This window comes from Engystomops pustulosus, chromosome 1, assembly GCF_040894005.1.
Source record: "Engystomops pustulosus chromosome 1, aEngPut4.maternal, whole genome shotgun sequence".
Lineage (NCBI taxonomy): Eukaryota > Metazoa > Chordata > Amphibia > Anura > Leptodactylidae > Engystomops > Engystomops pustulosus.
In genome coordinates this window covers 252167693-252182424 of record NC_092411.1, presented here as the reverse complement: position 1 = coordinate 252182424, position 14732 = coordinate 252167693, and the positions used below count along the sequence as shown (strand labels likewise).

General features: G+C 40.7%; 1 protein-coding gene across 10 annotated transcripts in view; it reads right to left on the bottom strand.

The window, feature by feature from the left end:
* The window catches only part of FRYL (FRY like transcription coactivator), a 193419-nt gene that overhangs the window by 30934 nt on the left and 147753 nt on the right, over positions 1-14732 (bottom strand). For all 10 annotated transcript variants that reach the window (XM_072124585.1, XM_072124539.1, XM_072124546.1 and 7 more), the window contains 15 exons: positions 14028-14182; positions 13803-13902; positions 12556-12724; positions 7885-8144; positions 7541-7681; positions 6345-6513; positions 5904-5988; positions 5286-5398; positions 3790-3940; positions 3376-3479; positions 2838-3023; positions 2556-2757; positions 1706-1827; positions 397-584; positions 157-251 (listed from right to left, as the gene is read on the bottom strand). In XM_072124585.1, the coding sequence (XP_071980686.1) occupies positions 157-251; positions 397-584; positions 1706-1827; positions 2556-2757; positions 2838-3023; positions 3376-3479; positions 3790-3940; positions 5286-5398; positions 5904-5988; positions 6345-6513; positions 7541-7681; positions 7885-8144; positions 12556-12724; positions 13803-13902; positions 14028-14182 (2240 nt within the window). The remainder of the gene's footprint in view (positions 1-156; positions 252-396; positions 585-1705; positions 1828-2555; positions 2758-2837; positions 3024-3375; positions 3480-3789; positions 3941-5285; positions 5399-5903; positions 5989-6344; positions 6514-7540; positions 7682-7884; positions 8145-12555; positions 12725-13802; positions 13903-14027; positions 14183-14732) is intronic.

Below are 14732 nucleotides of genomic sequence, written 5' to 3'. Positions count from 1 at the left end.
TGGAACCAAATAAATAAACAATTTAAGCTACACATTTTTTTTTGGTTATAATATGCAGATTTCTGCATTCAACCAAAGGCAATGAAGGAAAATACAATAAAAATGTAAAGGAATCATCATCATTATGAAAAATACAGACTTCAAGTGATCACTTACTGAGCCAGCGCAGTCAGGAGGTCATAATGTTTCATGGTCTCTGACAGTGTGTCTATGGCCGACTCCAGTGTCAGGAGAAGCTCAATGACAAAGCCCTGAAATTAATAAAATGACAGTAGTTGAATGTTGAAGCAGAACATAGAATATCAAATTCTGCAGCGTGTATGTGTCAAATCCAGAGAATGTCCCATGTGCAACAATTATAACGCTTTATATGATAGTTGTAGTAAAGATCCTTACCTGAGCCTCCTCCCCTGCATCTCCCACAGTTTCTACTAATCTTGAAAGGACGTCTGAAAGGGTTTGTGCAGAGAGAGGTTGCTTGAGGGCCCGGAAAATCTGGAAGGACCTTCCAGCGTAATGGCGAGAAGAGCAAGACAGTGCGGTCTGCAGCGCCACCTCACTCAGGTGCTGCTCTAGCTGGTACCCTGAAAAAAAAAAATAGGACAGGTTTATACAATACCCCATCAATAAGGAAACTAAAGTTTTCTGCATATCTAAAGTTCTTATGGACAATAATGTCCAGGCATGAACATTAAATTGTGTTAGGGCTCATTCACACTGCCGTCTGCGGGGCCATACATGCGGCCGCAAATTTGCGGCCGCATGTACTTCCCCATAGACGGCAATAGCGGCACGGCGGGGATCCGGTGCCACACATGTGTGGCACTGATCCGGGCCGCACACCGCAAAAAGATAGAGCAAGCTCTATCTTTCAGCGGATGTGCGGCCGTGTGCCGCTATTTCCTATGGAGGGAGGAGGGGTCACCTCTTCCTCACCTCCAGCACACGGCGGTATGTCCGCACGGCGGGCATACCGCGTGTGAATGTACCCTAAGAAATGGTCAGCACCAAATAAGAAAGATAGATCTATAAAGGGGTTTCAGGAATTGCGATAAAATAATGTCATGAAGGTTCAAGATCTACATTTGCCATCAGTAATTCGTCACATGATAATTTACATTTACTAAGCTATTCGGAGGGTTCTCTAGACCCCCATCATAGATGTGTGAACTGCTGTAAATAAGCCAGAAATATGCAAGTACCTTTTTAAAAGAGATGTCCCAACTTTGGGAATAAATTGAAAAGTTGGGACAACCTCTTGGAAACTTTTTGGTGAGGGTCCAACTGCTGTGCCCCACATTTTCTGTTCTCCAGATTGTTGAGGCTCAATTCAATAGTATGGGAGTGCCAGAAATTGCTAAGCACAGCACCCTCTGGCACTCTCATTGACAGTAACTAGGAGCACACAGCACTGGGCTACTCCTGTCACTGTCATGCAATTGAATGGAGCAGCAGGGTGAACCTAAACCCGCTACTCCACCCATTGGTGAGAACGGGATTCCCTGTCAGTCCCTTGCTGATGAGCTTATTATCCCCTTATCCACAGTGTAAGCTGGGACAACACCTTCAAGCTGTATTGTGCACTTCTACTTTTATTAATTTTTAAGAAGGTAGCCTATTTAGGGCTTAAGTAAACAGCAATGTTATCTATTATATACTGCATGTGCTGTGCAAAACAGGAGAAAGGCATGAGAGGATCACGTACCTGATCTACAATGCTTGAAGACAGTGACCACATGTTTTAAGAATGCAGTAAGTTGCTCAGCACTTTTAATCGTTGGATTTTTTGCAGAAACATCTTCATGGTTCCAGAGAGGTCCTCTTTTCCTAAAAGACAGATATGCAAAAATATGAAGAGTCTCAGCACTATAAGTCCTTGTACATCAATTACTAAATTTTTTTCACTGTGCTTGTAAACAATTGATTAATTTCCATAAGTTTGTCTAAGGATGAGACAATTTACGCTGCTTGTTCTGTATTGTGTTTAACATAATGTACATATCAGGTGTTTTGATAATAAACTATGACTACACAGGTCCTGGTACCACTAAATACAAAGTCATTAGGGCAGGTAATGATCAAGAACAGATCGTCAATGATCGGATTTTCCAGAGCTACGACTAGGCCAAAGGTTCAGATTAGTTTGTTCGACCTGTATTTCAATATCCTGGCATAGGCAATGAAGTAGGGTGGATGCCCTGGTTGCTACTCCACTCCCTACGTTTCTTACTATGGCTATCCTTACAACCAAGCCATAATGTCGGGTGATTTAAGGTTAGAATTATAAACAGAAAACTGTTTACTATATGTTGATTTTTATCTATAAGCTGTAAAATGTGTACAACCTGGAATGTACTTGATCTCGAGCAAGTTCTGGTGTAACAAAATGTATATAGATGAAATCTGCCAGAAATCTACCGAACATGCCTTCTGCTTACCAGCAATGGACTCATTAGATGGAAGCTCCCAGGATACAAACCACCACCGGAGAAGGCACAACAAGTATGTAAACTCAATATCCAAATGATATAGATTAAGTTAATAATCAAGCATACCTTGATGTGATAAAATCTATAAGTGTCTTGACCTTGTCATCCTGCTCCACAGAGAGATCTGTCTCATTGAGAATGCTTGTATGTAAGTGAGGAACAGCAGTGCTTGTATTCCCTAAGCTGATGCTAGAAGAGGTAGAACTTGAGCTGAGCCCTGAGTCCGTCATGGGGGAAGGCTGGTATTCAGGAATGAAGTCGTTAATACCTGGAGATAAAAGAAAGAACAGTAAGTCACTCTACAGTTCACATCATGTATTGCCATCTTGGTGATGGTTTACATGTTACCTGTGAAGGAGAACTCTAGATGTGCATTGCTTTTTACAGTCAGCACCCGAGGTTCATTACATTCCCTGTTCCTGAGGAGAATGGACGCCACACTCTGTACACTGCTATTAGATCCCATTACAATCAATAGGTGTAACAGCAGACGCTTACAATGTTCATACATTTCAGGGTGGTAGTGGTCGAACCCTAAATGAGAAAATGACACGAACAGAGATACTTAGAAGATTCTTCTGAGACCAAGATGAACTACACATTTACAGATCTGAAATTTATGGACAATCTTGTAAAAAATCTAATCCCCTATGATAAATCATACACAATACAGCCTGTATTATTCTGACTGTGGAGCAAGGCATGAAGGGAGTCTGCCAGCTATCTCTTCTTCTTCACTAGTGGGTCACGCTGGACCATCAGAAAGGAACATGATAACCTTAGGAAATTGCAAACTTAGATCGAAGAATAAAGACATCGAAAATGGGAAAGTTAACGTATAAATGGTTTAAAGGGAACACAAAGAGACATACAACTAACCAATTACCTATAAAGATGGCATGTAGCAAGAGATGCAGGTAGCTTCCCCAATCCACCTTCACACTGTGATCAATGATCAGATCTGTCAGGAGGATCACTGCTATGTTGCACCTATAAAAACGTAATCACAAATATGTCCTAAGTAATTTTTTATACTGGTATGAGATTGGGCATAAAAAATAAACATAACTGAGCATATATATATATAATTAATATATATGTATGTATAACAAACCCCATGTACTCACTCTAGCCTCAGTTTGTATACATAGGCTCATATCATGCAGTCGTGCACCACCTACAGCAGCTGAGCCTCTATATACAAACCAAGGCTGGCGGCTAGGAGTGGCTCCATGCTGAGAGGGTGAGTATATGGGCCCTGTATGTAAAAACCTCTGATCCTGGCTCTGATCTCCAGTACCTGTGCAGTGATGTGCCAGGGGATGTAGTTTCTGGCAAGTAGTCCACAAGTGGTGACCAGCAGCCTCCTGTAGGGGGGAAGGGCAGGGGCTCCGCTCGGTTGTGTTCCATCACCTTTAAGCGCCAGTTAGAGAACTGCGGCATTGAGTCACCTGTGGAATAACAAGACACATTTATATGAATGATAACACTCTCTATAATCTGACAACTATGCTACTAGGTCTAATAAACTGCGGCACAATTGTGAATACTCCCCAAGATTAAGACTCTACATGCTGCATTTTTGGGTGAGTCTGACATTGTGTATCTCTGATAAATCCTCCATCAATTATATATGTCAGAATATGGTCAATGTTACAGAAATATCCTTCTAATATTTCATACTGATCACATTGGTTAAGTCTACCATTCTACCATGGCGATTTGCCATGGGTGTTTAAAGGAGCTGTCCAAACTTTAAAACATGCCATATGCTACAGTGCATTTCCATTATATCAGTGATGGCTAACCTATGGCACTGGTGCCAGAGGTGGCACTCGGAGCCCTTTCTGTGGGCACTCAGGCCATCACCAGAGAGGACTCCAGGTATCTTCCTGCAGTCCCTGACAGCCCAGGACTTGCTGTGCACAGAGCTATTATAAAGTGACAGCTGTAGCTGGGAGTATCTTCTGCTTTATTGGTGTCCTCAGGGTGCTGGTATCAATGAAAACCATGACAGAGAACGGAGTATAAATCACAAATTACATTTCTGTGTTGGCACTTTGCGATAAATAAGCGGGTCTTTGTTGTAGTTTGGGCACTCGGTCTCTAAAAGGTTCACCATCACTGCATTATATGCACATTTTTCTCTTCTGGGCTTTACTCGGTCCTGGTTAAAAAAAATCCCTAGTGGGAGCCATGTGTGCCCTGCTCAAGGATGGTGTCCTATAATGTGCCTGTGATGGAAGCACTGGGTGCATTTACATTAGAAGACACATCTGCCATCTTGTAGCATCTATGGATGGGATCCATCTTCACAACTGTACCACAGGCACATTGAGGCTTCTCAACCAGATTTAAGTGAGAATTAGCTTATTACACATCATTGTACAGCACTTTAAAAAGTTGGCCGCACCTTTCCTTCTTGATGTGAAATGATTGGGATGACAATATGTATAATATGCATGAGAATCCAAATCCATAGAATGACTGTAAAAGGGGTTGTGCCAAGTTGGATGTGTATTCTCTATCCACAGCATAGGGGATAACTAACTGATCGATGGAGGCCCTATTATCACTAATTAAATGAGGCTTTGGCTCAGGCATATGTCCTATGGATAGAGGGCTAATACTCCACCTTGGGCAACTCCTTTAAGCACTCAGGCTCCACCGTCCCTGTCCACTTGTGCAGAGTACTACAACACAGCTAGCCTGGCGTGAGCTATAATTCACAGGCATACAATAACATTACAAGATTATGACTAAAAAGTATGAAGCGTTAGGAAATAACATGTTTACTTTTTTCTTCCTCGTAAGACCCTCCAGAACTGCTGCTGTATCTGGACTCCAGTCTGTGGTGCTGCCGGTTAAGGTTGGTGTTCAGACCAGGGTAAATATCAAGATGGGCATAGCTATAAAAAGCAAGGTAAGTAGATTACAGAGAGTATACTTTTAGCAGATAGTAACTACAGTACTCAAACAGATATAGGGGAGTATTTATTGTGCGCCAGTGTATGATGGCCCCGTCAAACCTTCAACGCAGCCAGATACATGAAGAGGCTTCGGACTATATTACGGGGGCCTGTGCTACACTCTATGTCTACGCAAGGTCCTACCTGGTGTGGAAATAGGCGCAGCCAGCTATTTCTCACATTTGAGGAGTTGTTGGCTGCAGCGAGTCCACTCCCCCTCTGGGGTTGATTTCAAAAGGAAGGAGGCCATGGATGACAAATATAAGATTTGTCCCTGGTTTATTATGCTTGATTTTTATGGTAAATTTCATCTTCTTGTCACCATATATATGTATATATACTACAAGCAAGACTACAGCTGTGACAAATCGCTTGCTTTGATACTAAGGATTAGATATAAACCAGCAGATAAAAGTGAGACTGCAATGCATGTCATATTACTTACGTATCCTCAATGCCATCCCTTGTATGCTTGTTCTCATGACTGCTGTCAGTAGGAGCTACCATTGTATTGCTGCTAGATGTGGTTCCTGAGAAAACGATAGACACAATGAACAAAAACTCTAGACAAACATAAACTCATCTCCTGCGATGGAGCAAGCCACCAAGGAGAAGTCTTGGAGATCTGAGTCAGAAATAAAAGCTACAAACTCCTTTTAATGATAAATTATTCCATGAATCAGCTCTCAATTCTTGACCAAATTAAGAAAACGTAGAAATGGAGTGAATCTTAACAAAATCCAAGCCAAACCGTGAATATGCGTTAAGTCACACAGTTATAGTTTTACTACCCATATAAAGTAAATGGTCCATTATAAAATATAACTGCTCCAGTAATTAGAAGGATAATTGCCACCCTGAAGGAGGGACATTTGTGTCTCCTTACCTGAGGTGACAGAGGGTATTTTATAGCTGGAAGTGATGCGGTAATATGGTGGATTGTCCATGTGGGTCACTCCAGAACTCACGGGGTCTGTAAGTTGCAGCTCACTGACCAGCTCCTCCAGGAGCTGCATGGTCTTATCTCTGCCCAGATACACAATCACCTTCTTTACCTGAAAAAGGAAATATGTTAAAATCTGAAGAATAGTTGACAATAGAATATGGTCTCAAATAGTCAATCTGCCCTTTTTCTTTGCAGTTTTGCAGCCCTTGATGATTGACATTGTTATCCATCATCTATAAGCTCTATAAAACTTGGATAATATTTCCCCTTGTTATTAGCTGCTGTAGAATTCATACCTCCAGGAAATTGGGTACAGTGTAGCTAACAATACAAGCAAAAAAATGACCGGATTGTAAAGTTGATCTAAGTTGCAATGTTATCCCCTATCTGTAGGATAGGGAATAAGAATTCGACCAGTAAGGGTAAGCCCTGCAGATCACATGAAAAGGAGACATGTTCTTACTAAATGATGGGGCGGCACGTTCAGTATACAAGGCATTCATCCTGCCAACCACAGTGTTCTGTCATCCCCGTCACTCACATAGACACTGAATGGATCGGGGGGAATGGTGCTTGACCGACCTCTCCCTCATTTACTGAGAGTAGTACCCCAATTTTTGTGATCTGTAGGTCCATTTTCATGTTTGAGGGAAGTCCAAGCTGTCGAACGAACACTGATTAGATTATTAACCCCCCTGATGTGAATAGGGAATAACAATGAAACTTTAGACAAACCCTTTAAAGGAAATCTACCGTCTTATAAAGCAGTGTCACTGACAGTCCTCTTTGCACCCTGATGCAGCATCTGGCCTTGTAATAGTTTTTTAAGATCTCCCTTTCCTTAAAAGGTTTTAAAAAATGCTACTGAGCTGTAAGTGCTCTAGGGGGAGATGCCAGAGCCCTGCCAGGCTCTTGCTCCAGAAGAAATAACACACCCCTAAGCACTTGTAGCTCATTACAAGTGCTCCTCTTTATTAGGTAAAGGAGACCATAAAAAAATAATACAAGTCCAGATCCTGCATGGGTATGCAAAGAGGATTCTGTCAGTGAAGCTGATATGTAAGGTATGATCCAGGGCATTGATTTCCTTTAATAAATAAGCAGTCGTTAAAGAGGAGTTCACTTCAAATACTCACATAAGGCAAGAGGCTGGGCTCGCTGTTCACTCCGCAAACGCTTATGAGAAAGTGCAAAATAATTTTCAGATTCTTTGGCCAGCCATCTGCAAGGGTGGTCCAGACGTTTTCAATTTCTGACCATGCCACCTCATCGCCGTACTGGGAGATAATCAAAAATACATAGTGAATACAACTGTAGACAGAATAAGTTTCAATCTCTTAAAGGGGTATCACGCCTTAGGTAGGAACTTGTGTTTGGAATGGGAGTATAGTCTTTTATGGGAGTCTTTATGCTTGGCTCATTTCAAGCAAATAAATTTAAACTCTCTCTCTCTCTAATATTTGTAATATCCATGTATTACCTTAGCTGTCATGTACAGCAAGTTATTCAGGACCATTGCTGTAGCTTGCGGTGACCCCCATCCCTCTCCTCGCAGCCATCGCCTGCTGTTGACCATCACATCTCGGTCTCTCAGCGACTCCTCTACATCATCCTCATGTCTTCGGACTGTAGGTAAAGGCTTCAGATCTACCAGCTCTATGTTATTCATCCAGGGAAGTAAATAGTGCAACATAACCTGGCGGCCAGCAGGGTGCGCTGTCTGTATTCGCTGACTGATCTCTGTCAAAGCAAAAAGACCAAAAAATAATAATAATCATAATTGACCACATATGTCTCCTCTATCATGTGTCAGGTAATCTGGGGGCTGCTGTGTGATAGTAAAATCCTGTGCTTCATAGTGCTGGTTCTCTATTAGGTGAGGCTGCGATAGGATTCTGTTCACAGTAAAGGAATTATACATTATCTTTGTACTTAAAGGGGTATTCTCATCTGGGCATTCACTTTCAGTTTCATTAATCTGCCATATATAAACATTTCTTCAATTAGATGTTATTAAAAAAAATGTTCCTGTGTGAAGATAATTTCTCATAAATGTAATTATATGGTCCCTTAGAAACAAGACTGTGTCCTTGGTTACGGCCACCTATACTGGAGAGATTGCACAAAGAAACAAAAAGTTTCTGAATATTAAATGTCTGGGAGTTACTGCATGTCCTACAGCCACCCTGTGGTAATGATCGCTGAATTCTGGTGGTAAGGGAGGGATCATTAGCGCATGTCTGGCCACCGCTGCCAGAGTGTGACGTGGTCGTATCCGGGGAAGCTATCACTATCTCGTTTCTAAGGGACAACATGACTACATTTATGAGAAATTATCTTCACACAGGAACATTTTTTTTAATAACATCCAATTGAAGAAATGTTTACATATGGCAGATGAATTTAATTAAATGTGATCACCCAGATGAGAATACCCTTTAAGTTATATATTTACTAAGTTGTTGTTATATTGAATCCTACAATCTAACAAATGTACCTGCATCTATTGAATAGATTTCATATTCATGATACTCTAGAAGGGATTGGAGCTCCCTGACGAAATGTAGAAAAGGGGGAGAGAACATCAGGATGTTATGGATGATATCACTTGGATGCTTATAAAGGATCTGTCACCTCTAATGACATTTATGTTTTGGCAACAATTGTATTCCATATAATATAGCAATTCATACACATCTTTTCTTAGAACTAGGAATCCTCCCATTGCTCTGTTATTCTTCTTAGAAATGGGTGTTACCCGCTATCCGGTCAGTTCTGACAGGATCAAACTATCACAAGGAGGAGTGGTAACACCCATTTGTCAAATTTGTCAAACAGAAAAGTAACATTGTTACAAGAAAAGATAGTCCATACACGGCAACACAAATATTTAATACAACAGACACGTTGGGGAAGGGAACAGATCCTCTTTCGAAAGGAAATCTAACATCAGTATTGACCAGACAAAACTGCAAACAGTATTAGCTATTGTCCCTGAAGATCTGTTCAACCATACTCTGGTGTGTGTTGTTAGTAGTAGCAGTGAACAGTAGCAAATGCATTTATATTCCAGGATTGTAGCTGGATTATGGTATACTCTTGAGTGAAATCTCTGAGCCCCACCCCTATGCAGGGCCGCATCTGCCATGAGGCGAGATGAAAATCTCGCTGCAGGCGGCAGAATGCGGGTCCCTGTAAAGGGCGGCGAAATTCGCCGCTCTAAAGTGGGCGATTCGGGCGTCCATTAACGCCCGAATCGCCCACCAGCTAAATAAATCGCGCCTGTCTCTTTAAACTGGGGGGGGGGGGGGGGGGATCATGGAATGCTATTTTATTTGGGGCTATAATTATTTCTTTATTACTGGGGGGGATGCAATATATACTTATATTATTTGGGGCTATACCATAATTATTTTATACTGGGGGGAATGCTATATATATATTATTTGGGGCTATGATTGTTTAATACTAGGGGGATGCTATAGATCTTATATGGGGCCAGAATTATTTTATACTAGGGGCGGGGGGGTTCTGTATATTTTAATTGGGGATTTGGAGCTATAATTATTTTATACTGGGGGGGATGCTATAGATATTATTTGGGGCTATAATTATTTTATACTGGGGGGGGATGCTATAGATATTATTTGGGGCTATAATTATTTTATACTGGGGGGATGCTATAGATATTATTTGGGGCTATAATTATTTTATACTGGGGGGATGCTATATATATATATTATTTGGGGCTATAATTATTTTATACTGGGGGGGGTGCTATAGATATTATTTGGGGCTATACTTATTTTATACTGGGGGATGCTATATATATTATTTGGGGCTATAATTATTTTATACTGGGGGGGGGGAATGCTATAGATATTATATGGGGCTATAATTATTTTATACTGGGGGGATGCTATAGATATTATTTGGGGCTATACTTATTTTATACTGGGGGGATGCTATAGATATTATTTGGGGCTATAATTATTTTATACTGGGGGGGATGCTATATATATTATTTGGGGCTATAATTATTTTATACTGGGGGGGATGCTATATATATATTATTTGGGGCTATAATTATTTTATACTGGGGGGGGATGCTATATATATATTATTTGGGGCTATAATTATTTTATACTGGGGGGGGTGCTATAGATATTATTTGGGGCTATAATTATTTTATACTGGGGGGGATGCTATATATATTATTTGGGGCTATAATTATTTTATACTGGGGGGGATGCTATATATATATTATTTGGGGCTATAATTATTTTATACTGGGGGGGGATGCTATATATATATTATTTGGGGCTATAATTATTTTATACTGGGGGGGGTGCTATAGATATTATTTGGGGCTATAATTATTTTATACTGGGGGATGCTATATATATTATTTGGGGCTATAATTATTTTATACTGGGGGGGGGGGAATGCTATAGATATTATATGGGGCTATAATTATTTTATACTGGGGGGATGCTATAGATATTATTTGGGGCTATACTTATTTTATACTGGGGGGATGCTATAGATATTATTTGGGGCTATAATTATTTTATACTGGGGGGGATGCTATATATATTATTTGGGGCTATAATTATTTTATACTGGGGGGGATGCTATATATATATTATTTGGGGCTATAATTATTTTATACTGGGGGGGGATGCTATATATATATTATTTGGGGCTATAATTATTTTATACTGGGGGGGGGTGCTATAGATATTATTTGGGGCTATAATTATTTTATACTGGGGGATGCTATATATATTATTTGGGGCTATAATTATTTTATACTGGGGGGGGGAATGCTATAGATATTATATGGGGCTATAATTATTTTATACTGGGGGGATGCTATAGATATTATTTGGGGCTATACTTATTTTATACTGGGGGGATGCTATAGATATTATTTGGGGCTATAATTATTTTATACTGGGGGGGATGCTATATATATTATTTGGGGCTATAATTATTTTATACTGGGGGGGATGCTATATATATATTATTTGGGGCTATAATTATTTTATACTGGGGGGGGATGCTATATATATATTATTTGGGGCTATAATTATTTTATACTGGGGGGGGATGTATATGGGATACAGTATATTACTAAGCTGGGGCTGTATATGGGATACAGTATATTACTAAGCTGGGGGGATGTATATGGGATACAGTATATTACTATGCTGGGGGGGGCTGAATATCGGGTACAGTATATTACTTAGCTGCAGGGGCTGTATATGGGATACAGTATATTACTAAGCTGGGGGGATGTATATGGGATACAGTATATTACTATGCTGGGGGGGGCTGAATATCGGGTACAGTATATTACTTAGCTGCAGGGGCTGTATATGGGATACAGTATATTATATGTATATAGATTTTATCCCTATATAATGAAGGGATGTGTTATATGTGGGGTAGCGTGCGGTCAGTTGTGTTGTGAGGGGTATATATTATTTAGGAGCGCAGTGTTGTTTTCCAGGAGACTTCATACTGTAAGTGACTGTGGTATTTTTAGGGACGCCGGGTGGAGATGCTGCACGGAGCTGAAGATATCTGCCCGTGAATTCAGCAGTGATACGTCATGGATTGGAGAACCCGGAATAAAGTCCTCCTGATGGAAGAGATTGTCATCTATAAGGTACTAGATTCCACTAATGCCTCTCAGATCCTGTAGTCAGTCACACAGTGTCAGGGAGCTGTCTGTAGGGTTGTTAATTGTTAGTAAAGTTTTCAGCATTTACTTAACAGGGGGGGGGGGGCAGCATTTTAATATTCGCCTCAGGCAGCAAATATGCTAGAATCGGCCCTGCCCCTATGTTCTGAGTAAGAGTTGTAGCAAGCTTCTAGTTGGATATTAAAGCAGAGGGGAGGGGCTAGAGAGCAGTTTGAATGCAGAAATATTAGAACCCAGCAGTGTGAGGAAACTTCCCCAGTGCTCCAAGTCCAGCTACAATCCGGCAAAAAAAATGCATTTCTTGTAGTCCTGCTGCAACTAACAGCACACGCAGAGGTATGGTTACACAAATCTCCAGAGCCACTTCCCAACTCTGTTTCAAGCTTTGTATAGACAAAATAACCAACATATTCCCTTTAATAGAGGAGTCAAAATGAATACCTGAAAAAATAGCAAGTGTTAGCTCTGGATAGGTGCGAGCTAATTCTTCAGAGAGCTGGTAGTAAGATACAGAGTACAAATGTGGTAATGGACATGGGTGACTCAATATTCCATCAGTTCTATGGACCTCCAATTTGTGAGCATAGCGAAACATCTTCGGTTCCAGAATCTGCAGAAAGCCAGTAAGTAAACATGGTTAAAATAAGAAAATGGATGCTATAAAGATACTATAAGAAATGAAAGATCAGATCTATAATTCCTGCTCATAACTAGCTACAGTGTATGTGTATTATGAGGATCATGAGATTAGTTAAAACTAAGAGTTAATATAATAATTACTATATGGTTATAGTAATTGAATTAAAAAAAAAAAACACTGGTTGATAAGGGCCAGAGCATAAGTTGTATCTAAATCATTTACATTTTACAGAAATGTAGCAATATTTATAAAGCAGAGTAGCAGTTTTCATATATATTGAATATTTTACGTGGAAAAATGGTATATAGATAAAAAAATATATAATAATAATCAAATATATAATAATCAATTGGAATGGGTTCCATTTTCAGAATCTTGATTATATTCGATTATAATCTTTGATTCCTTTTTACTTTACATTTTTCAGCAATTTATCACTGTAAAGTGTCAGCTCTAATGCACAATAGTCATTACCCATAAACCTGGGCACAGAGTCATTGGATAGGGATACATGGAAATGTAAAGCCCTGGCTCGTGAGGATGTTCTTGTGGTTTACTGTCCATGACAGGTGAACCACAGAATCAGGTCCATTGTTTATTTAGTTTTCTCTCCCATTGAAAGGCTCCCAACTATCTTTGTAACCAATCACCGTCAATATGGCAGCAGCTTTGTGTCCCAACTGCTTAGGTGACACGGTGGCAATCGACCGCGGCATCTAAAGGGCTAGAAGCGAGTGCCTTCTGTACATGCCCTTGAGCACCTTAGCCTTCCCATACATCCTTGCTAACATTTTGACGTAATACAGCGTCACATATCAGGAACAGGTTTAAGAAAACAGATAACATGGCTATAAAATAGACTTTATGAGGTATTGTTATTGCGTTTTATGAGGAGGAACACGCCTTTCCTATAACACACTAAGGTCACAGAAATACATGTATCCTTAAAAAAAAGCTCTGGAACGGAATAAACCAGACCCGTGTGATCCTCTGCTCATTGCATAGTCACTGGACTTTATACACTACAGTATAGGCAATGTTTACAAACCTGCAACAACTGCATAGCAACTTCATAGATATCTCGGGCAGAATCCGCCGCCTTAAATAGGATCAGATTAAGGAGGGTAACTGTGTCACACTGGTAATCCCTGGGGAGAGATTACAGAGATTGCACTGAACATCATGATCACAGAAGACACTCAATATGGTAACGTGCCCAGTCTGTAGGGATTATACACATTTTTCATACAGTACATGGGAGCACCGGGAATACCTGTTCTGGAATACACTGGCTATGGCTTTGAAGCAGCCGGAGGCCACTCTTTTGGAGCCAGTGTAGCAGCGGTCCACCGCCCAGTACATGAGGTTGCTCTGGTCTGGATTGAGTTCTAGCAAAAGCATGACTGCTTCACACCCCAACTGATGGACCTACAGACCAAACCAATACAACATGATTAGAAATCTCACGACCAATGGCTACATATCAAAACCACTGGTCTGATGGCTGATGTGGATAAACCCAGCCTGGAGGAGGTGGTTGGGAATCATGGAAAGGTTGCCTCCAAGTAACCCTTTTTATAAATAAAGAGGAGGACCTCATTCTGGCCTGTCCGTATGTTTCACACAATATGTAATACTACATCTAAGGCTACATTCACACGACCGTTGGACGACATATATATATGGCTGCAAGCTTGTGGCCGCATATCCGTCCCCCATAGGCCGCCAATGGTCACACGTAGCACTACGGTGCAGCGCACATACTGCACCATACCACGCCTTAAAGATTGGATTTCCTATGTTTGTCCGTGTTACGGCGCAGTGTATCTCTTTGGAGAGGTCTACCCTCCTCCTCTCCATGGCGCCAGATGTATGTCCGCCCGGCTACGGGCCGGCGTAGATACGTTTGTGTAAATGAACCCTAAAATGTATGCCCACATCCTATGTCTACTTATTACCTGAAGACCTGCTGTTTGTA